The sequence below is a fragment of the Centrocercus urophasianus genome, unplaced genomic scaffold (genome assembly GCF_019232065.1).
Source record: "Centrocercus urophasianus isolate 14NV4802_14NV808 unplaced genomic scaffold, USGS_Curo_1.0 seq_14, whole genome shotgun sequence".
NCBI lineage: Eukaryota > Metazoa > Chordata > Aves > Galliformes > Phasianidae > Centrocercus > Centrocercus urophasianus.
The window spans coordinates 6,140,052-6,165,284 of record NW_024884586.1 but is presented as its reverse complement, the minus strand read 5'-3'; the positions used below and the strand labels follow the sequence as shown (position 1 = coordinate 6,165,284).

The 25,233-nt window shown below is 44.0% G+C and overlaps 1 protein-coding gene across 2 annotated transcripts in view; it reads right to left on the bottom strand.

Moving 5' to 3' along the window:
- PTPRJ (protein tyrosine phosphatase receptor type J) overlaps window positions 1–23,487 on the bottom strand; it is a 62,518-nt gene extending 39,031 nt beyond the window's left edge. The window contains exon 1 of one of the 2 annotated variants that reach the window (XM_042813631.1): window positions 23,296–23,487. In XM_042813631.1, coding sequence (XP_042669565.1) covers window positions 23,296–23,340 — 45 coding nt within the window. In that variant the 5' untranslated portion in view covers window positions 23,341–23,487. Of the gene's footprint in view, window positions 1–11,671; window positions 11,766–23,295 lie in introns of those variants that run through there. The other variant, XM_042813632.1, reaches the window with a different exon arrangement.
- Window positions 23,488–25,233: the final 1,746 nt, after the last annotated feature.

Here is a 25,233-nt window from a genome sequence, read left to right as displayed (position 1 = left end):
ATTGTTGCTAAAGTTATAGGAAGTTGCTGAAAAGATGTCAGGAAGCTGAGAAGAGGAACTAGAGCTTTATAAGAAAATATATAGTTAAAATCAGATGAGCTTCACTGGTGGGGGGAAAGAAAAAAAAAAAAGGAAAGAATGAAATCCCTTAATGGCAGGATCAAGTATTGCACTTCAGTTGTAAAGATGATCCTGATATATTGAGGAAATGGGAATAAGGAATTTCTCTCCACTGCTGAATTCCAAGCTCCTTTGCTCTGCCAGAGTGGGACATACCTACCCAGGTGCAGCTCAGTATGTGCTCTGTTGCATCTTCCTGCCTTAAAATTTTGGCTTCAGGTTGTTGGGTTTTGTGGGGAGGAACCCTAAAGCAGCTCTTCTCCCTCAAGATGCAAGTGAAGGGTGAATGCTACCCCCTATGCTTCTCATAAAAGCAGCCTACATTTTGCTCTGCATCAAGTAAGTAACAGGAAAATAAAACAGGACTCCCAAGAAGCCAAGACTTCTTTAGTTCAGCTGAAGCTGGAAACTACAACCTCAGCCCATGCTGCTCTGCATCTGCCAAAAGCCTTTGAAGTACATTCTTTGAAGCTGGCCAGAATCGGCTCTGGACTGGAACGAGCACTGAGCAAGAGGCTGGGGGGCCAGCTGGGAATCTGTGAGCTCCACACAGTTGGGTGGGAGCAAAGCTGGCATTCAGTACGTAAGCCTGCATTTTTATTATTTTTTTTTAATCACCTTTCCTTTTGCAGGTAGAAGGAGACTTAAATCCTGCCTTACATTTACAAGCCGACCAGTGGGCTGATTAGCAAGCTTTAACAAGTGTCAGGAGATCCAGAACATTTTGGCTATGAGGCAAAAGCAGCAGGCAATGCAGCTTTTATTTTCTCAGGGACAAGAGTAGGAATTGCTTAGAAATGTCTTTTTCTGAAACCTATCCAGAAAGGACCTCTCTGACCCTCATTTCCCTCACGTAACCCAATGTCACACAGCCCGCAACTTTCAGCATTACAACTTCCGAGGTCTTTCTTAAAGTAACAGTCTGCCTTAAAACAGCTGCAAGCTGCTGGGCACTGAGCACGTGGCAAAGGAACATCGGAAGGAAACTACAGCATTAGATATATTTCGGTTCTAAATAATGATAATTAAAAGAACCAGTGACATGCAGGAGACTTTGCACCAGGTACAAACCGAATTCTGGGGGAACCAGCTCTCATCATACCCAAACATTGCTTCGGCTTCTCCTTTCCCAAAAGCTGTACAGTAAATACAAGTAATCTCTCTCCTAACTTAGGGCTTACTGTAGAAGTGAGTTTCACTCAGCCTCTGACAAGCTGGACATGAGGACAGATCAAGATTTTCTTTTACTGCTGTGGTTCTCTTGCTGCAGTTTATAGCCATTACTGCGAAGCTCTTTTTTTTTTTTTTTTAAACAAGCCAGTATTTTTAATAATTATGGTAAGAAAAAGAAACCTGTCAGCACTGTTTCCTCTTTATTTGCTCTGCTAATTTTGTGGCTTTCCACAACGTTCTAAAACAAACCATTTTCAAAACTGAAATCTAAAGAAGCTTTTTGAACATGCCATTTCACGTATTAAGCTCCAGAGTAAGCATACTGCTTAAAACCCTGCACCAGAGCACAGGCATTTCCCTGTGATAAAAACACTGACGCATCTTTTGTTCAGGCCCCGGCCATGAAGCTGTCCTGTGGTTGCCCCAAACAGAGCCACAGCTTTCTACCTGCGGTGCCTTGGTGGCTGGTACATTAAATGCATAGTTTGCAATACAAGTTGCAGTGTTACTCTACTCAAACCCTGCTTTTGGGTGTTCCTGTTTGTGTTTGTTTTGTTAGTTTTCAATCAATTCAGATTTACAATTGAAAATCATCTAATGATGTGGCTGAATCGCTCCTGAGAACTGTTCTTCTCACCTATGTGCACACAGAAGTGTGACATGAAAAGATTTACATATGGAAGTACGATGGCTGTATCATAGGAAGAAGAGTTCACACAAAATAAGCACAGCAATGTAGGAGTTAAGTAAAAATATATCTAACTGGCCTGCTGACCATAGCCAGATACCGAAGCCAAGAGGATCTCTATGCAAAGGAACTTCAGTTAACATCACATTCAAACCACACAGTACTATTTTAACAACTTTCAGTTTCTACAGCATTTAACCAGAGCATGCTTCTTAGCAGAGAGGCCTTCAATAGCATCCAGGCAAAAGAACTCATATTCCTTAAGGACACAGTAGCACTTGAAAGAAAAGACATTGAACTAGACCATGAGCTAAGCCCTCTCAAGTCACTTGCTCCCTGCTTGTCTGTTTAACATGCTATCAACACAAAAAACCAATAAATTGCTGCCCCTTCCTTCCACGCTTTGTTTTTAAAAGGTTCATTGTATTTCATTTCAGTTTATTTAAGCAAGATTTCTATCACTGCTGTTACAGAAAGAGGCAATTTTTGTTATCTTTGCAAGCAAAAGAAAAAAAAGCCTCTGGAAATATATCTACGTGTATTAATTGCTCTGACCTTACAATTTAGCAACTTAAAACTTGTTTGTTCACTCTAATCAGCAAGCACAAATCAGCAAGTTCTCAAGCCTTGACAAGTTATGGAAATTAACGACATCAGGAGCAGCCCTTTTCAATTTTTCCTGACAATTCCCAAGATCGATGATAGAGCTAAGCAAAACATCAGCTCTAAGACTTCTGAGCTCAGGGTGTTTTCCCGAACATGTAGCTGTTACCCAAGGAACAAATCTAGATTTGCCACAAGCTCCCTGAGCTTTTTCTGATCGGCTGCACAGGTCCTGATGCACACCAAGGAGAACTCAGAATCAAGTGCTTGCACTGACTTTCTCTTGTGCCATACACTTTCGGAGTCACTCCAGACACTGAAAAGAAGGACACATGAACTATTTTCCCAACCAGCTGCTCACAAGGTTTATTGCTTTCATGGGTCATTAGACATTTTCCTGCCCTTTTTCGCTGTTTTTGCTGTGGAGCGAGGATGGTAGTGCAGCACTTCCCAATTCATTATCAATTTCAGAAGAAAAACGACAAAGAGGGAAAGAAGAAGAGCATAGGGGAATGCAAGTAGTTTTAGCACAAGATTCACCAAAATACACTGAGAAATTAGTGCCAAGCTCTTTCTCTCTTTCCTAAACACCATAAGGCAGCAGCACACCGAAGGAGGAGTTGGGTTTGATATTGGAAGGGCTATAGCAGAGCTGGGAACTGTTTGCTTCCCTGGTTTTGGGTAAACATCCAAACATTTGTGTGACTAACAGGTCCTCATCATCAGATTTGTGTGCAAACTCCTATATAGCAACACATTTAGTCTGCATACACTCAGAGAGACATCTGCTGCTTTTATTTCCTCTCATAATCCAAAAAGATTTGGGACACAAACTACTTTCATTCTGATTTTTTTAAATAACTGGAATCTCCTAATTGAAATTAGGTGAACATTGCCCCAGATAGGCAATCTAACCTCCAACTACATCTACAAAGGCTTCCTTACATGAAGAACAACAGAGCACAGTACTTCTCTGTAACAGGTTGCTCATTAATGCTGTGGCTGGGCACTTACTACTGTAGGAAAAAGAGGCAAGAAGTGGAAAGTGGCAACAGTAATTTCTGTTTAGTTTTGTTCTTCCCACTCCAATCTGTGATTATTATTTCTGGTCCTTCGTAAAGGGAAGAAAATCTACAGGTACAGACAAATACAGAAGATAGGTGAAATGGGCCCAAACAGGCAGAACATTGACAAAACATCAGACAACAGTACTGTAAAGACTGTCAGAGCTGCAAGGAGTTCTGTAGCATGTTTCACTGCTTTTACTAACTGGTAAAAAATTAATTTGAGGCCTGTTAGTCTCCTCACTAGCAGTAATTCCTTGCCAGCAGAACTACAATTAGACTCAAAAAACGCCCCCCTTTTTATTGTTAAAATGTGTAATAACGTCCGAGACAAGAAGAATATTAAGCCTCAAAAGAAATGAAATGTGTTTGAGGAAACAGATAACAGTCTGTGGGTAAAATAAACAACATAAGAAACAAAAATTAATTCCCTCATGTAAACTGGAGGAGGAAGAAATGATTTTGCCAGTAGATTCCCATGTTCTGACCTCTGCGTGAACTCCAAGTAACCAGTTTGCAGTTGCAAGCAGCAACAAGAACGGAAAATATACTCATTGAAAGACACTGAAGGGTCCCCGTCCTTCCAACTTTTTGCTAAGCAGCTGAAGCAGAAGGTCAATTCAAGAAACACATTCACTGCCACTCACCTGAGCACATGGTGAGCTTGTTTAAGGAGCTCAACCAGCAGAAAACTTCTCTGCCAGTAGTTATCTAAATCAGCCTGACACAGGGTCAGGCATGGGCCAGCAGAGTGAACGAGAGCAGCGCACGTCACTGGGTGACTACAGGGAAGTAGATGGTCTGTAGATTGGCTCAGCTGTTTCTGCAAACAGAAAGGAAAAAACTGCACCTGCTGCAGGAAGGCATGTCCTTTGTCCATCGGGCATCTCAAAAACATCACTATTACAACCCACACATTCCTCACCTACCTGCCTTCTTTTTCTTCTTCTGCCTATGTAACGCAGCTGAAGGCCAGAAGCAGGGCAAGTGCTTGTCTGAAGTCACGCAAATCCAGTCACTGAGTTCCTCTTGCCATAGCTACTAGTGTACACTACTTCTAGATGTGTAGATATGCGTTTAGAAGGATCGTTTACAAAAGTGCTGTTTTCCAGCCACGTGAGTGAAAACAACTCAGTTTATTGTCATCAGTACTGTGATGCACAAGGCATTTCTGGAAGGACTGCCCTCACTCACAAAGCAGGAACAAATAATCCCTCAGCCAGCACCAACAATTGAAATGAGTAAACCCAGTTGGGACTCACATGATGGAAAATGTCGTATTTGATAACCTATACCACTCTTTCATAGAGCTTTGTAGAGTTTTATTCACAACAGAAACAGTACCACACGTTCCTCAAGTAAGTGTCATAAATACAGCACAAATCAACTTCTACAAATAACTTGGTTTTAAATAAACTGCCCTCCTTCCTGTGGACAGTAATATTAGCAGAGGTGACAAGCAGAGCAGCTCAGAACAGCAGAACTTGAAGAAGGCAGGAGGAAACTCAGCAACCTTTATTTTGCCCTGCAATGCAAATAAGACATCTGTACTTCAGTAACACCCAGAAACAGCCCCTAGGGCACCTTTCTGCTGAGAACTCTGCCCACAACTGGCAAAAACACTCCCACCCACTGCCCTTGCCATCTAACTTCAGTAATGCAGCGAGGTTTGCAAAGGATCTCCCCCTTTCCCAGAGAGGAAAGCAATCATTCTATTTCCTGCAACACTTATTCAAAAGATAAATCTATAGCAATCACTGGACACAAATCATTTGGGGTCCACCAAGGGCTTGGAGAGGAATTCACTATTCTGTGTGCATGGAAGATCCAAAAGCCCCAAAGACAAGGTGAGGTGATTTACTTTTCCCTGCTTTACAGGTCATTTCCAAACTGCTGGTTGGTAAGGAGACTTAAGAAAGTTGCTAAGATTCAATAGATCAAGCTCAAGAATTAAAGAAAACCCAGTTTTGCAAGAAGAAAAAATTAAGTCACATGCAGAAGTGCAAAGCTAGCAGCAAGGGAAGAAAAAAAAAAAAAAAAAAAAAAAAGAAAGAAAACCAACTCATTTCCTTTAGCACAGAAAAGGAACAGGCAAGTGAGTTGTCAGAAGAGCCAAGAATTCTACTTCCTACTGTCATTAACCAAATGATGTAAGAGCACACTTCCCCAGACAACCAGACCCATAGTCTTCCATTGGAAAGGCAGGAAATGTCACCTGGGGCAGGTAGAGGCACTGAAAATAGAAACATAAATTATAAGAGGAAGGGTGCGGTAGTAGTTAAAGCAGGGAAAAAGGAAAAAAAAAAAAAAAAAAAAGGAAAGGAGAAATAACCATACTGGATCCCTTCATAGATCTATGAGCAATTCTAGGAAATGGTAAATGTGCTCAATGCAGTCAGTCAAAAACAAGGTATTCTTACTCTAGAAAGAACATGTGGAAGAAAAGCTCAACTTGCCAAACAAATCATACTACTGAAATCTTTATTCCAGCATATTCTTTAAGTTCCCTCCATTGATAGAGGGAAAACATACAAGATAACACCCTGGTCATTGAACTCAGTATGAACAGAATTATAGCTTAGAAGCTGCACAAACAACTGGGATTTTTTTCTTCTCATTTTAACCTGCTAAAATATTTTCACAGAATCACAGAATCAATTGAGCTGGAAGAGACCCTTCAAAGGCAGTCTGGTTGACCTACACTAGATCAGGTGCTCAGAGCCCCATCCAGCCTAACCTGAACATCTCCAGGGATGGGGCAACCACCTCCTCTCTGGAAAACCTGTGTCAGTGACTCATCACCTTTATTGTAAAAATCATCTTCCTTATGTCCAATCTAAAAGCCCCCTCTTTTAGCTTGAAACCACTTCCCCTTGTCCTGTCACAACAGTCCCTGATAAAGAGTCTGTTCCCTTCTTTCTTACATCCTCCTTTTAGATACTAAAGGATAGTGTGCTCATATTTGATGCTCTAGAAAGAGTTCCAGCTTTACAGATGTATCTGGCTGTTTCCTACACTATTTTCTTCCTTCTCTGCTTAGTGCCTGACATATGCAACACGAGGGCAGACCAAATGTGACCCTGATTTGGCCCAAAGCGCTGCCAATAAGCTCCAGGAGAAGGATGTAGATGGTGATGGGTTTTGGGTTGTTTTTTTTGTTTGTTTTTTTTGTTTTTTTTTTTGTTTTTTTTCTTCCTGTTTGGCTTGTTGGTTGGTTTTGTTTTTTAAGGAACTTTGAGTAATCATCATGCTAGAAGCCACAACACTATAAAAGCAACATTAAAAAAAAAAAAAGAACAGCTGCTATTTGACTTCTTCACATCTGTTGGATTAGGTGGTAGAGAAATTTATGTGAAGTTACTGCTTAAACAGTATCCAAAAGAACCCCAAACAGACGACTCCAAGTGATAACTTAACCTTCAGAAGCTGTAACTGTACTGAGAGAGATCCAAAACTTCTGTGAAAACATGAAGACAAATTACAGCAGTCACTGGTAAGTTCATCTCTCTTTCTGTATAAATGTTCGTACTAAACCAGCTTCTCAAGATTGGGGGTGGAAAACTGAAGTGGAAAAGTGAAATAGAGAAGAATTTCTGAGTGGATATTCATATATATAAAAGGAAGGAAAGACGACAGAACATTCCTAAACTACATTGAAATACTGAAAGCTAGATAATATACTCCACGCTGAACTAATACTTTGAACAGGATATGTCTTACTCTGCAGCTTAGGTTTTTCCTTACAAACTTTCATATCTTAACATTTAAAGACAACTAAGGAGCAGATTTAACTAGCTCAACAATTGCAGATCCCAGAGTAAACAAGCAGCTCTGCTGAAGACCAAGGGAAAGGAGAGGTAAGAACCATTAACCCACTGTTAGCGTTGGTGAGGGGTAAAAGAAGGAAAGGATAAGTTCACCTCAAAGGCTCGAGGATTTAGCATAGTGGCTTCTTGCGGTCATTTTTAACAGGAAACCAGCATTAGGTGATACCCACACAGGTTGCAGAATCTAGCCCAGGATGTTCTACAGTGAGCTAATCACACAAAACAAAGCCTCCAAATTCAGCATAATCTTACGTCTGTATGCTTGGCACATCACGAGCTTTTCAGTGGCTCACACTATGTGTACTCACTGAAATCCATGGTTGTTAATTCACAGTGCAGGACAGGTGCTACCTTCACAGACATTAGGAATGGAGCCAGTTGGTTATTCGTGGGCAATACGGGGGGCTGTCAGGAACTTCTGTTTAATGAGTAACAGCCTCTCCTCCAGCTCTCCAAAAAGAAAAGCAAACCCAAGGTAAGGTCACTGTTTCCTGATTACCCTGTGGATCTCCTAGTTACATATTAGCTTTCATGCATATTAACAAAACAATAAAAGCAGCAGCAGCAGAATCTGGGTTGTTTCCCTACCCATACCAAGAAGGAAATGAATAAAAGGCTAGATTTAAGACAGCCAAAACTGCTCGTGGGAGATGCATCTTCCCACAGTCAACAGCAGTCCAACCCAATCCCATTAAGCTGCAGGCTCAATGACTGATCCTTACTAACGTGATAGGCCACAGACATGCCAAACATACAGTCCCTGAGCCTAAGTTTTAACTGAAATTCCCGTTCTGTTAGGTAGCCAGATGCAACACATCAAGGCAGTTACAAAAGCGTAAAAGGAAACTTACATGAGGAAAAACAAAAAGTACTGCTGACCATCCACTCCGAAAACTTCATAGCTGAAATTCCTGCCATGTCTGCTTGAGGAGGGATTACGAAAAAGATAAACAAAACAAAAACCAAACACACACCACGCAACGTGGGTTAGCTGTAAAGTCAAGCACCTGACCTACAGAAGTATTCTTATCTGTTTGTAATGCAACTCTCTACATTCAAAGCAAGATCTCAAAAGCAGGTTTAGGACAGACCTGGCCAATGCAGTATCTGACATCCGACAGATTGACTTCAACAGCTCTCAGGGTTTAGATTTTGCCCTGGGCAGTAAGCAAGGCTCTGTGCCAGCTCAGGGGAAAGGCTGGGAGCAGCACCCCAGGCACCGAGCCAGCTGAAGAAGAGCAACACGGCCCTGAGCTGCTGACACCGGGGGTGCAGCACCTTCTGTAGGACGCCCAGCTGGTACTAAGCCAGCATCCACCTGAGGAAGGTGCCAGCATCACTGCCAGCCAACACCATGACAGCAAACAGTCAAAACCACAGCAGGTGCCAGACTTTCTTTCCATAAAAAAGTTAGCTTTCTATTAGCAGTGAAAGATGAAAAAAAGTAGGCCTATGCTGCACAACCCCGGCTGTCATGGCCCCCTAAAATGATGCACAGTCTGTGAAGCACAAACTAAAATGGACAAAGCAATGGACCCTTCAATCCCCTTAATTCAATTCTCTCCTTTAAGGCAGTGCACTGTTAGTACCCTAGCAATGAGACTAACACTGAAGTTTTTCAGCTTGATGGTAAAATCATGTAGTGTCCATCCATCTTCAATAATAGCAATATTGAGACAATGAACTCTATTGAGGCATCTAATAAGGCAGATAGTCATTTGCATAGTACATTTTCTGTGACTCTCTGTAATACAGCATCTCAAAGACTCAATTCAGACTATTCTCCTTTCCCACAGACGTCAAAAAAAGAAAAAAAAAGAAAAAAAAGGATTCTTTACCAGAAAAAGTAACAATGACCCTTCCCATAATAGGAGAAAGCACAAGATGGGGTTTTCCTGCCTATGATGGGTGCACACTGCTGTCTGTATTTTTATTTGGTTGTGTGGGCTTTTTCCATTTATATAAAAATATACACTCTTCATCTCTGCTGTGGATTGAAAGCTCAGAAATACCTTTCTGATTTTGCTCTAACAGGCTTCCAAGTAGGAAGCACTTTGAGATTTCCACCCACCAGACAATTTCATCTTTAATTCCTGCACTGCAGTCTTCTCCTTTCATCTCTGCACATACCCCTCCTGCATAACTCACTGAATTATTACTTGCTGGACATACTGGGACATACCACAGCCCTGGCAATGCACTAGCCTGCACGTGAGCCCTGAGTTTTAGGATAGGCTCTGCAGCACGGGTAAGCTTGCCAAGTCACTTCCCCTCCATCAGAAAGCCTTGAAACAATGCACACACACACACGTGGCTTATGTTGTGCCTCACAGTTCAGCTCCAATAACATCTCCAAGTGCTGCTGTAGAAAAGCTGCAATGACCACGATCAAGATGAAGAGGAGGAAGGAAATAAAGCACCTATATTAGTCCCAGAGGTAACTAAGCTACCTTGAACTACATAGGCTGTGCATACACTCGGTGTCATTGCTCACCACCCTGACTGCTGACACTTGACTGCAAACCCCAGCCCTCTGCAGCCAGCATGGGCAGCCATGACTTGGGCTCTGTGGAAATGAAACTAGTCAGTATTTTTGATCAATGGGAAGGGGAGGGCGAGCTGCCACAGCACAGCCCCAGTGAGGGATGGCGTTGCACTCTTTGTCCAAGTTTCTGATTTTATCGGATCATGCCACAGTGTTAACATTGTTTATGGCCCTATTTTGTGTCTGTGAATCACCCCCTCCCAGAGACTCTTCCTCCACCCGTTTATAAATAGCAGCACACACAGAACAGAGCCTGTGAAGCACAGGAGACTTGCCGAAACAAAATAACGCGCATCAAACTGACAATCTTCCTAAAGCCTTCCTCATTTATTTATAGCTCTGGCCAGACAGACAGATTCCCACATTTTATAAACCCTGTAGGTCACCATCTCCATTGCTCACTCACAAACAATTCTGCTAAGAACAAATTCCCTCTGGTTACAAGTGGACTTCCCCAGCACACTGCTGCTTGGCACGGGCCTTCTGGAAAGAAAGATTTTTAAATAAGCAACATTATGTATTTTTGTACGTATTCGGAAGCAAACTCATAACTAGCCCAAAAGAAAGATGACGTTATAGCAAAGCAGATGCACAACCAGAAGGCACAGAGAGCAGTTTGAAGGCAGACAACACCTTGCTCAGCCAACACACCGCCCACTGAGACCCAACAGCAGCCTCCCTATGCTTGCAGCCCCAGTGACCGGGCAAACACACCAGCACTGGCAAAGCTGGGGCTGGAAAAGCAGAGATGTGGGTAGACAGGGAGTACATGAACATCTCCTACCCAGGTCCACTGAGCAGAGACAGAAGACCCAGAGAAATAGCACTGCCATTCTCCACAAACAAAATTCCTGCTAAAGTGCTTAACGTGAACGCAATCCAGCACTTCTCCATTTAATTTACCATTTTTTCCCCCCTGCAATTAATCACTCAGTTATTTGTCAGACTAATCTTTCCTTAATCAGCTGTAGAAGTTAAAACCTGTTATAACAAGGTTCCTCTTTAAGCACAAAGGACAAGTAAAACAACTGAAATGTGTATTTTGGAAACAGTTAAATGTATTATTATTATTATGGTTCTTTTCTGTTATTTCATAGACCCAACAAATAAAAAATACTTCTTTATAATCTGAATTCAGAAAGGAAAATCCCAGTGCCTGAAAAACATCACCTTAGGGTTGGACATGTTTTAAGCCAAGTACGTCTCCTTATTTTCCCCCCCCTTCTTTTTTCTAATTCTCCTACAGCTTATCTCAGCACACAGTTCCTTTTCCTTTAGCCTCTCTCAAACAACAGTCAACACTTACCAAATAACACTACATACTAACCTGAATGACTTCACACTAAGGGCTCATTTCTTGGCAATCAAACACATGTATATATGATAACACAGATATACACACACACCCTTGAACTGATTGTACCAAAAATCACTTTCAAGCAGAACAATAAAAGAAGAGTAGGGTTCTCCTACAATTAGACAGCAGCACAAACTCAGCACACCCCAGCTGTATGTCACAGCCCCCTGTTCTCCAGTGCTTCATTCTCTACTCTTACGTAGAGACACATTCCCAGAGGGCTCAGTAATGTTGATCTCCATTATCACTCTAAAATACTGACCGAAGGAATTGCTGAAGTAATATTTAACCTACCATTTGAAGAATGCATTTGTAGTCACGCTTTATGGCTTCTCTGACCAGCACACAGTGGACTCTGAGATCATAAAACAGAACTGCATCACAACAACAATGGGAATTTCACACAAAAAGTCTAGCGGACACAAAGAAGGAAACAAATCAGGGAGGAGAAACATTTAATTAGAGCTGGCTGCAAAGTAAGGCATACGGTTCACAGCCATTTTTGCTTTCAATTAGATCACCCTCCTCAGCAAGTTAAATAAACACCAATTTAACCATATATATAAAAAAAATATAAAGACAAGCTCAAGAGAAAATCTGGACAGAAGCTGAGCTATACGCCACATGCACTTACAATCCAAGCTCTGCAACAACACTATTCTGTCACAAGCACGAGCACTCCTTCCACCTCTTCACCATGGCACGTAACCATCCATCACCTCCACATCACTAAAACCCGCTCCACCCACAGAACTCAAACCTGATTTGAGGTGTGGGCAGGAGAGGACAGAGAGAGAGAGGTGTAAAGAACAGGACTGACTCTCAGGAACAGCCTTTTTAAAAAGATGTAATAGTGAAGTTTCATCTTGACAAAAATACTAAAATAAAACTGTTATAAAATAAAACAATTTTTAACAAGGTACAGCATAAAAGATGAAGGCCACTGGGGAAGGATTTGCAATCAACATGACTCACTCGTTGCACTTGGAAAGACACAAGGAAGACATAGGGGAAATGAGTGTTTCGTTTGGAAACCAGCTTACCGCTACATGACCATCTGTACCTGCATGAAGAAAACCCAAAGATCTTACATAACGGCTCCAGATTCCACTTCCTTTAAGCCTTAATAGGGTTATCAGGCCCAGATAACAGGATTTAAAGAGAAAGGATCTGAATTCTGGGACGTGGCGGGGCACCATTAGGGCTTGGCTTCACCAAGCTTCCACTGAGCTGCAAAGATCTCTTAACTGGACCAGCCTGGTGCTTACCTCAGTTTGAAAGCTGCTTTAAAACCAAAGCAGGGGCCCTGCTTCTTGCCAAAGCCATACTGGGGGAGCTGCACAGAGATATCTTGCATCTTTATCACAGATTGCATCCTGGCAGGCTGATGCTTCCCCAGCAATTCCCTCTGATGAGAGGGCTAGCACTGAGCAAAGGCAGGGAAGTGGGGCTGAAAGAGAGTAGCGTAAGCCCTGTGCCCTGCCACCACCCTTTGGAAGGGTACCGATTAAAGCTAAATAGGCAGCTTGAATTCTTTCTCTAACCTTTGTGCCAGGTTTTGCTGCCACAGAAGCATTCCCTAAATGCAGATTGTGTTCACGTTTAGATGAATGCTTAAAAACAACACAAATTCAGGTATCTTAGAACAGACTGCCTACATATGCATTGCCACAACAATAAGCAAGGTTACCCCACTCTTTGCTGGGAGATTTTGACTGCCAGCAGCTACTGATCACCACCAGCATGTTATAATAAGCAGCACACGACTTGTGGGGTTCTGCTACGTGAGGTTACAAGTTCAGCATTAGCTTCCTAGAAATGCTTCCTACCAGTTTTAAGAAGTATCCAAATTACAGGCAATAGTGTCATATTATCACAGCTGTCAACAGCGCAAAGGGCTGTGGGTGGGGGTTGAATTTTACCTCTCTCTTATTTCAGGAAGGGATGTCTCATCGCAACAGGAACTAATTAAAAAGAAGGGGAGGACTGGACAGTTTATTTCAGAAATGAATACGGTTCAGCTCTCTCTAATGAAACGGCACATACTTGGGCACTGCTTCAACAGCTGATGCACACTGTTAACTTACGCAGGCTCCTGAAGTCCTGCTCCTCGTGGCCGCTCTGTGTTTACTCATCATCCTCCCCCAGCAACCTACTTCCTCTTCTTCAGAAACTTCTGTCTCTGTTCTTGGTTTCTTCAAGATGGCCATGTCGAAATAGTGCTAACGCCCAAACTCAATTAGCTTCCCATACACTTCCTTTTGCATCCTCAGCTGTGCCCACACCTGGTTCTCATTTTGCTCCCTTCAATGCATTGAAACAGGGATAGGAACATCTCAAGCCAGAGACTTGCAAACATTACCCAATTCCTACAAAGCACAGACTGGTTGTTGTGCTGCAGGACACCCGTAAACAAACCGTGGGTTTTCTTCCTCAGCGAAGAGAAGCATTGGCCGTGCCATCCAAGGCACAACCAGGTTTGTTTGTTATGTACAATGCACACAATTTGCAGCCAGAGCAGTCTGATGACAGCCACCAACATATTGATTTTCCCAGCATTTCAGTATAATGGGTGTTGGCTTTGCCCCCATTTCTCAACAGGATCTGACAGGCTTGCAGGTGCAGTTTGCTCCCCAGCTCCTCCGCTCCCCTTGCTGTCCCTGTTGCTCTGAGGAGCTGTTTCACAGCTCAGATTTGCTCCAAGACAGACTCAGCATCACAGGCTACTGAGCGCCTGCCAAGGTCCTATACTGTCTCAGTCACACTCCCATCCCCTTTTCCAGGGCATCAAGTGGTTTTCCACAGGCTGCTCTGTGTCTAGAGGTGAATGTCTATCTCACAGCACTAGAAAGCCTTCCCCATCTGCGCCTGCTGCAAGAAACGCCTCTCCTATCTACAAAGCCACAAGAATTAACCAATTCACTCGGAGAAGAATGGGACGAGACCCCACAACCCAGCTTTTGTCCGATTTATAACCCATTCATGACCAAAAGGGAATACTGTATTCGTAGGATGCAGGAAGTTGTGCAAGCAAAGATTTTTGTTTTCCTTCAGCTCTCATTTGTGACAGTTCATGGCAGAAGTGAACCCTGGCAGAGACAGATGCAGTGGGGTACTATGCTCACTTCCTACATGCACCCAGCAGCTGAGAAAGATATATATTTTAAAGAAGTTATTGCCAGAGGTCCTAACATCACTGAGATCTTTTAGCACTACCTGTGAACACAACATCGACAACCTCCAAAACACAGCCAGCACAACCAGGGGGAGGAATGTGCAAAGAGAAGATACAATGAGCAGCAACTGGAGAGTACATCATGTGAAACCTTGCCTCGGTTTACAAAGGCATGGCTCAGAGAACCTGCCCCAAGAGCTTGGGTAGTTTGACACACACACATGGGAGACTGTGAAACTCAATTTGGTAAACCGTCAGAGCACAGCTGGAAATCAGAGCCATTTCAGATGCTGGTAATTTGCTCAGCTGGCAGAAGGAAAGGCACCACATCATCTCTCACTTCCTTGCAGCCTGCAATGACAAGTTGCATCGTCTGGAAGTATCCTGTCTACCCTCTAGGGCAGGTGAGCAGCTCCTCTGCCCTCAGACAAATGTGGACATCACACCCTACCACAAGTCCCAGAAGATCTCAGTCATTAACTCACAAACCTCTAGCAGGATTTCAGAAGTCCTACAACATCCCTGGGAAGTGGGAGCAGCAAATGTCTTGTTTCCATAGATCAAACATTAACAGGCTATTGCTCAAAACTGAAGTTTGGTTCTCTCTTATCTTTTCCACGTTGTTTCATATAAGAAGACACAATGTTCAGCTTACCAGGTTTTACTGCAAATCTCAGATGAACACAGCTGAAATGAAGCCATCTGAAGTCAGCAGTAACAAATACTGCACGTAGAAATGACTCTAAATGAACCTCAGCACGTAAGATACTCAGTTTCTTCTCTACATCCCTTTTTTCTTTTCCAAGAGAATCTCAGATTTCATTTCTGCAGCCAGCTTTGCAGAAACAGGAGTGCAGGGCATCACCCCATCATTGGCAGCAACTGGTCTGTGGCAGAATTGAACACTGCAACTTACTATTCTTCTTATCTTTAAAAGGAGCTGAAAAATAAACAAGTAGTGGCTGTGTCAGCTGCCCTGAGCAGTCCTAAGTGCAGGTACAGCAATAAGCACAGCACACACCTCACAGGTCAAACCATAAATGCAGTGCACAGAATTTCGTATCTAAGCATAACCTTACAGAGCATGGGGAATGACCTTCTGCCTCATAACAGCACAGCGAGGGGCAGTGGGTTTGCTAGGATGGAGGGGAGGCTGCTTTGTGAATCACTCAGAACTTCCACCAGGGAAGTTGTAGATGCTCCATCCCTGGAGGCATTCAAGGCCAGGCTGGATGTGGCTCTGGGCAGCCTGGTCTGGTGGTTGGTGACCCTGCACATAGCAGGGGGGTTGAAACTGGATGATCATTGTGGTCCTTTTAACCCAGGCTGTTCTATGATTCCATGATTCATTCTATGAAAGAGCAGTACCTTCCTGCAAGACAAAAAAAAAAAACCAACAAAACAGCACAAGTGAAAGGGACACTTAAAATGTATTTTAATTTTGTAGGCTGCTCAAACTTCTAGATATTTAGAAAAGAACTATTCTATATGCACTTTAGCAGTGAATTCCCAACCATAAGGAGAGCTAGGATGCATTTTACCAGGAGATTGCAGTGGTGAAGAGAGGAAAAGCTTGCTCCGTAGTCAGTAATTGCCATCTCTGGCCTTCTGTTCACTCATCCTGCAGCGTATTCTTTTCCCAAAGAACCAGGAAATAGTTCAGCATTTAAAAGCATGAAGACTGAGTCAGAAGACAATAGTTAAATACCAGTTAAACCACATACCATAGGTCTGTCTTGTAGTAGTGGGAAATGAGTACCGCTTAAGGCGGTTCCAGATATTGCATCCACCTGCAAATATTTGCTGCTGGCTAGAGCTCAGCGCGTACACTCTCACTAGCAGTGCCAGTACTTTCTGAAATATTGCAAGCAAGAAAGAAAAAGAAAGTTTGCCTAGTACAGAAAACAATAAACTAATTCTGTGCTATAATCATCAACAGCATACATGGCCTGGTTGAGGAGATTTTTTGAAGCAGGTTATATGATTAAAAAGTTAGTTAACGATAACTACTTCTTTTTTTTTTCCCCCAAGCATTTTTAAGCTTTCATTTCACGAATACGGAACCTTGTTAGTAGCTGCTTTAATGATGATCTTTCACTTGGAGCACAAAGCGGAGATCAGAACTCGCAGCGCCGCAGAGGCATCAGGCACGTGCTCACAATAAAGGCACAGAAGCAATTACGCCTTCATTACATCGTCTCAAATCCACATAAAAATACCCCGTGTTAAAACATTCGTATTTTACACCAGCTACCTTCCAGCAGTAATGAAAAGCCAATTACAACTGGAGAAAGAGACGACGAGATACAAACACACTGATGCGACGCCGGAGGACACTGGCCATTAAAATCTTATAAAGGAATAGCTGAACACTTTAGAACAATATTTCATCTGAAATTGTTCAGCTGGAAAAGATGCCTTTTTGCAAATGGATTCAAAGCAAATTTTCTTTATACGTCGGCTGCCTAGCTTTTCTATTTCTAAATATCTCCCCCCAGTTTTAACATCTTCAAATGAAGTCCTTGATAAAAGGCATAGACAAAGGGATTTTTTTAACAGAGACAAAGGAAAGTATTGTTGAGATTTATTAAATGCATACAATTACCTGTATTGTCACAGAGATGAAAGGACAAAGAGCCAACAGATCTAATTCCAGATCTTACACTTGTCCTCCTCCACAGTCATGTTTTAAAATGGAACTCGAGTTAACACATTCATAATACCAGTGTGTACAAATGCTTTGCATGAACTTCAAAACAGTTTGTAATATTTTGATGCAGACGTGACAATATGAATGGATCAATTAATTTATGACTGATAACTCAAAAGAACACATTCAATTTAACAGCGCGCTTTCAGTTTGTTGAAAGGAGAATTTCAGAACTGGTTCAAAGTTCATTAGAAAAAAATAACCATCCTGTCTATTAGGCATTTAAATAAAAACACCTTCCCTGTTTTTCATCTCAGAAATATTTCCAGAAATTGGATGCTGATAGGTGGATGGTTGGACTCGATGATCTTAGAGGTCTTTCCCAACCTTAGCGATGCTATGATTCTACGATTCAAACCGCAGAGTCCGAAAGAGGAAAGTATTTTGATTCTGCAGATAGTCATGTTGTCTATCTCATGCAACAGATCTCGGTCTCCTTTCTCCAGTGGTCAGATACATCCGTTGCAATCTGAGTCTAACTCATGTGCCTGCTGCATGGCAGCTAGAAAGGCTAGATCCTGACCTCAGCACTGTGCTGCTTATTTCCCCCCGGTGCCCAGCTGCGCAGAGCTACACTGCAGAGGTGAATTCCCCTCAGAAAGAATTATGCAAACTGAAATAAAGATGATGAACTTCCCCAAAGAAAGGCCTTTTTTTTTGTTTGGGTGGTTTTTGTTTTGTTGAAGATTAGGGACCGTGGGAGGAGAACTGCATTAAACTATACATCTATAGAAAGGGAAACTCAGTTAATCAGGTACAGTCTGCTTTGCAAAAAGACATTGCACTGCTATCACGACCCGAAGCAATTATGTTATTTTGTATGGAGCTCTAAGCCTACTACTGGAAGTGTCTGATCCTGCAAGGAGGCTGAAAGAAAACCAGGATTTAGAAAACGTAATTCACATATCAGAGAAGCCATATGCTGCCAATAATCCTCTATGTCTACATTCTGTTATAGATGGATGATTATACATGCGGCATCAAGAAAACATGAGGATGCCTATGCTTGTTCTCACTGGAGAAAAATAATAAAAGAAAGCTAAATTTCATGTCCTAAAAGGATCCTGCCGATTTAACATCATTTTATTTCCTCTTTGATTATTTGTAAGTACATAAAGCTCCCACGGTACGAGCGAGAACAACTGAGCACAATCACAGGAGAAGGAAAACCCAGGTTGCCGTTAAACTTCCTTACTGACACAACACAATTTCGCATACGTAGATGTAATGCCTACCACAGGCACCCGTGTTTTTCCCCTCACGCTGGTTTTCTTCACAGCGTCACAGTTTAACGTGCAAAAGTGTGCTGAAACCTTGGCACACCCAGTGCTGTGCAAAGCTGAGTCACACAGCTACACTCTGCTATGGCAAAACCAACATGCACATCTTCCGCCTGCACTGCAGAGGGTAGAGAAAGCTCAGTGCTTTCTCAGCCAAAGCTATGACTTGATGTCAAGAGGGCTGCCAGCACACCAAATGCTGTTTACATAGACTGGTGCGCCCCAACAGCCAGCTGCACCTTTCTTTGGCCCCAGCCCCCTGTCCCGTCACCTTGGTAGCAACCTCCTGTCGCACAGGGAGAGCAGAGCATTCCCAAACTGATCCTGGGCACCCACTTGCCCTTTGCTGGGCTCTGGTGAGGCACTGGAACAGGTTGCCCAAGGACGCTGTGGATGCCCCATCGCTGGAGGCATCCAAGGCCAGGCTGGATGAGGCTCTGGGCAGCCTGGTCTGCTGGTTGGCGACCCTGCACATAGCAGGGGGTTGGAACTGGATGAGCATTGTGGTCCTTTTCAATCCAGGCCATTCTATGATTCTACGATTCCAGGGACAGAGACTTTAGAAATTATAATTTGAAAGTGAAGACTCAAAATCAGGTATGCAGATATAGATGTGCTCAGTAGTGACCTGCTTGTGTGTGTACCTAAGAAAATAAACATGGAAACGTATTAAAACGCTCTAAGCTAACAGAATCAAAGCGCATGAGGAATAATGAGAGCTCAGCTTAACCTGCACAGTAATGGGGAATGAAAAAACAAAAGTCACCCACATTCCTGTGAGAAGCACTCTCCAGAGCCACCTCCCTCTGCAGAGACAAACCATCAGCAAACAAGTAAGAGCTGTGTTGGCATAACCTTGAGCAGGGCTCTTCATAGACGTATGGATCATCCCCTGTCTTACCACCCACCCATAATAACATGTCCTAAAACAACGAAAGATTCATCTCGATACGCAGCATAAAATAATCCCGCTGAACCAATATGAGCAGAGGCACCAGAAGACACACTTGAAGCCCTCAGAACATGTTCCAAGCTACGTTCCCCAGTAACAGGAATGGGCTGACTTTTCACAAAAGCTGCCTTTCACAAATAACCCCTTTGTAGGCAGCACTCCTGATGAGGCTCGGCTCAACTTGCAATTCTTTGCAGGCTGGCAGGTAACAAAACCAACCTCTGAGAACATTGCCAAAAGGAAGTAAATAATTAATCCGAGAAGGCACCTCGTCACAGAATCATCTGTGTTTTAGATACAAATTATAAAATCCGAAAAAGAAAAAGCTCTCAGACAGCTCTATCTCATCCCTCGCCTGAGCAGAGGCAGCAGAGCTGCAGCACTTTCAGGCTCAGGTGAGAGCAACACACAGAGGCAGGACCAGATGCCACCTTCTCTCAAACAAGAGAGCTAACAGACTGCATCTGTTTACCAGGCTACAATAAACAGGCCACAACTTACAATAAAGCTTCAGACCAAAGGTCAGGTCTTTCCTTCATGACTTTATAAGCCCAGAAGCAAAAGTTTCTCACCTTTAGCGGGGGTGGAATTTCACATACATTATTCCCTATGCTCTGCCTCTGGCCCATATGGCACACAGTAAGAAGAAAACAGTACTACGGTATGCAGACGGCACTGTCCTGCACACCACAAAACCAAACCAATCAACCAAAAGACCACAAAGTCTTTCCAATAAAGAAAACAGAAAACCCCAACATTTTTTTAAGAGATGCAACCAAAACATTGCGTACACTGAGAACTCATCAGTGACATTCTGGGCATTTCTTTTACTCATTTAGTTGGGCTAAAACCATATGAGTCAGTTAGAAAAGGCAGAAGCAAATCAAACAAAAGCACACAAAAGGGAGGTAGAAGAAGACAAAGAAAGGGAAGGGGGAAACTTCTTGATGTGCCCCAGCACAGGGCTCATTCCAGAGGCAGGCTTTAGTCTTCTTGCCCACAGACAGAGCACGGTTAAGCAAAGACCAGTTACAGTCCCCACAGGTCTGGTACACCAGCAGGTGCCAGCTGGGGTTCCTACTTCTAGATCTAGCTGTAGTTACAATTTCCACTACTCTGAGGTGCAGATGAAAGCACAGTTTCTTTTTCTTTCTGTTACGTATCTAATTTCTGCAGGTGGAGACAGAGGCTTTCTCACATGGCCCAGAGTATCTCAGTGGGAAAAGAGTGACAGTTGCACTACAGGTTTCTAATCACTACAGGTTCTTCTAATTGACTGGTGGCAGTAGGAAAACAACCATAAAAACATTCAGTGAGATTCCCAATACCAACAGCATCAGACTGCAACTGCTGCAGTTTTGTGTTGCCTGACTTTTCGGCCATCAGCAGCTCAGAAGATAACTAAATGAGCCATGACTTCACTGATCCAACACATACATGTGTTTCGACCACATGTATGTGTCTGTCCTTTGCTGGATTACAGAAAGACCTTTCCCACTTGATCTTGGATTTTCTCCTGCAATTTTGGATTAATAGGAGCCTAGTTAGCTGCAGATACATTTGGAAACAGCTGGGAAGCACTCAGAGAAAAGCCTTGGTGCAGTTTTCCAGAGCAGTGCATCTGTTTTGTCCTTCTCTTCCTGCACATGCCTGATCGTCTCCTTCCCCACACGTAGCTTTCTAACGTTCTGCATTAGCACACGCTCACCTACACTAACTTGCTGTATCCCATCACAATTGAAGTCCTCCTCTGCAGTCATCTCCTGCTGAAATCTAATTTCCTACTGATGGCTCTATTTAAGGCATCTCTTTCTCTAGCAGTAGGCTCTTTCTGCTGAAGAAAAATCAGCTAGCTCCTCTTATCCTCGCAGTGACCTTCAATGATGTTCAGGGTACTATTTAGATTCAAATTTTGGAGTCTGACAAAAAGCAGTCACATCAGGCTAGCAACCAGCTGTGCAGCAACTGGCTGTTTCAATGGCTTTGCTCACAGAAAGAATTTTCTTTTAAATAAGCAAGGAAGCAAGGGAAAAAAAAAAAAAGATTTGAGATGGGTTTCATGCCCAAAAACATCAAAATTCCTGGTTCCCAATTTTGTCGAAATACTCATCCTATCATACACTGTAATTTTACTAGGAAGATGGAGGTGCACAAATTAAAATGGTATGGATTAGTAAAATCCAGCCTTACACAGTAAGCAACCAAAAAATTTGAAACAGTAGCAATTTTTCTCTCTCATATTTAGTAGCTCCAACCAAAAAAATTTACATGCCATGAAAAACCTCAACAAAGACTGGCATGTAGCTCACATAATTGAGGAAGTACTAATAATAGCGTGGCTGTTTGCACAGACAACATTTCCACTGTGGGCCTGAATTCAGATCTCAAATATGCAGAAGATGATATTTTGCTGTGTGTGGCTGGCTGGAGACTAAAATCCAAGTACTGGAATCCAATTGAGTGTGCTGCAAGATGCAGGCACTGCGTATATCCAAGCCACGTGGAAAACAGCACCTTTATTGTGTACTACGGAAGGTGATCACACTGTCTATTCTTGTTCTGAATGTACAGAAGATCTTGAAACAAAGCTATACTGTGGCATAGTACAAGAATGGAAGTGCATTTCAGCATCAACCATCAGTCACCACAGAAAACAACTTGTCCTGACAGATAAGTACATTTCCGAGCTCCTCTGACACAAGTGAGCACAGTTCACAGCCACAGCTTTTCATTCTGCTCTACACAGCCTGGCTCCGGACATGCTCAGGTCTCCAGACCAGGGATGCCCAGAGCTGCATGCTAATGGTGGTAGTTAAAGGTTTTACTTCGGGAGTCTGTCCACAGCAGCAGGTAGGCAGCCTTACACTTCTCAAGCTTTACTCTTTTACTCTAAATGAGCCATAGGTAACATAGAATCATAGAATGCCCTGGGTTGAAAAGGACCACAATGATCTTCTGTTTCAACCCCCTGCTATGTGCAGGTCACCAACCACCAGACCAGGCTGCTCGGAGCCACATCCAGCCTGGCCTTGAATGCCTCCAGGGATGGGGCATAGATAAAACATTTGCTAAATATTTTCATAAAGAGCACTTATTTTTAACATGTTTTTCTTTCATGCAATGAGGATTACCTAGAACAATTGTACGAAGCTAAAAGGTAGATTTCTATGTAGGAGAAGAATCAACAAGGTTGATTAACAACAACCAATATACAGCAGAAAGAAATGCTGATGTGCAACACATGCATAGCAAGTGCACATTTTAACACCGTGGTGCTTCATTTAAATCCCTCAGCTGGAAATTTAGATCAGCAATTAAATCATAGTCCTATGCAATGGTCTCATGCAGCATCACTGAGAGTATCTGTGCAGGGAATATGCTGTAAGAACAGGCCGATGAGGCCTGCATAAAAGGTATTTATAATCCCAAACAAAAAACAAAAATGCTGGAGCTTAAAAGTCTACTACTTTTGAGCAATGAATGTTATGTTGCCATATCACTAACAGGACCATTTTCAAATCACTAGCTCCCACAAAAGCAAAAGCAAGATACCTTTCTTTTGCTTTTAGTTTTAAGAAATTCCAACCTTGACCATTACTTTGTAACTTTTTAAGAAAGAAAAAAATAGGGAAGATGCTTATCCTGGAGTATAAGACACCACAGAAAGATCATATGCCTGTCACACCACCAAGGAACCGCTGTGACACAGCCATTCCACAGCGCGGGACGTTTCCTGGCCCTCGCGTGCGTTGGGCCGACAATGCTGTCTGTGTTAGGAGTGCTGTCCTCTTATCAACCCACCGCTGTCATCTGAGGAAACGTGGAGGCCAGATCCAGCTGAGCCATCCGACTCGCTGCCTTTCCTCTCGTGGGCTGGCAGGGAGGCTGTAGACAAGGAGGAAGTTCTCAGTGGCAACGCGTGAAGCCTGCTCATGGCACGTGCCTGACGGTCCCACCAGCTGCTGCCTTCCTCAGCCATCAGCTGGGTAACTCCCCAGGTAGCCCCAGGCCACGTCCCCACACCTGCACAAACAGCACACCATGAATGACATCAGCCAACTCACACATCTGTCTCAAGCTGTGCCAAGAACCCAACCACATGGAGAAAGACTATTCGTATTAGATGCCATCCTGACTTTCAGAGAACAAAGCCACATGAGCAGCACTTGGATGGAATGGGCAGCAAAACCAACCATGCATCGAGCAATCATTCTCTCCAAAGTTTTGTTCTGCACCCCTTATTGTCAGCATTAATGGATTATATAAGTCTAACATGCATTTTTTCCACACAAGCCACCCCTCTCCCAGCTACAAGTGCCAGATTGAAATTAAGGTATTTCAAACAGGTGAGTGATTTTTCACAACCATGCCATCAGCAAGGACTTAGTTCCAAGCCTTAAGGGACTTTCCTCCCATCTCCCTCAGGAGACCAAGCAGTTGCTCCTGAGGATGAAAACTTCCTAAGGTGCTGACCAGCACCAAGAGGGCAGGTCTGGAAAGAAGACTCCTGGCACGAGCCTTCATGTTCACAGGTACATGCCTAACATCATAACCAAGGATGTTAAAACCTGTCATCTTCAGCACTGTCAGACCACAGCAGGATTTCCAGGCTTGGTGCAACAGCAAATCAGAGATAGAACTACAGTGTTCCATCATCTACTACAGAGCAAGATGCTCGAGCTGAATGAAACACAAGGAGGAAGCAATGATTTAGGATACACACCGTCTGTAATCCTGAACTGGTACCAATGTGAGATTGGTGAAAAAATACCTATAATAGAGCAGTGGTATCATCTTGTTCTGTGACTGTCAGGGTGGGACTGAAATATAAGCCGGGGGGAACTGTCACCACACATTACCAAGCACTCTGGTCCGTACCCAACATGCTCACGCTTCTGTAGAAGAAGCTGTTGCGGCAAAGCAGCCCAGCCAACATTTCTGGAAGCAAAAGTTCAGTGATCCCTGAAACATCAGAGCTTGCAGCGGTCACTGTGCCAACGCTAGAAAGTCATCAGCCGGGAAGAGTGTGGGGCAAAGGTCTGTGCCAAGCCGCGATGGGCCTGGCAAGGGACCACGACTCACATCACCAAAAGGTGCTGTTGGAAGAGAGGTCCGTGCGCGCTCCGGCACCGAGGGAGGAGGCCTGAAGCACAGCACCGTGCTGAGGGAGGCCTCTGACCGACCCGCAGCCCGACGCCGCCAGGTCTCCTCCTTCCGTGCCCCGGCACCATTTGTCGGCGGAATACCCCCAAATCACCGCTGAAAGCCACGGCCCAGCGGGCGACGCGCACCGCCGGCATGGGAGAAGAGCGAACGACATCGCTGGTTAAGCAGCGGGCTCGCGACCGGAGCGGGCTGCGATACCAAGCGAAAGGACGGCAGCCGTCTCCCCGCCGCCCGTAACGCAGCAGCCGGCGAGGAGAGGCGAACGCCCGCAGCGCGCTCCGCCGGCTCCCGCCTCCTCCGCATCCCCGCCGGTGCCGGCGGGCGGCCGCCGCTCAGCGCGATGCCGGGCGGGGCTCGGACCCCGCCGAGAGGCCGCCGCCGGCCCCAGGTGAGCGCCGGCCCGCCCCGCGTCGCTCCCCAGCCTCTCCGCGGGCTGCCCCGGCGGGACAAAGCCCGAGCCGCCCGCACACCTGCCCGCCGGCCGCGGGCCTCTCCGCGGGGGCAGGTGCGGCGCTCGAGCTGCGCCCCGCCCGGACGGCCCCCGAGCCGCGGTCTCACCTCGGCGGGCAGCAG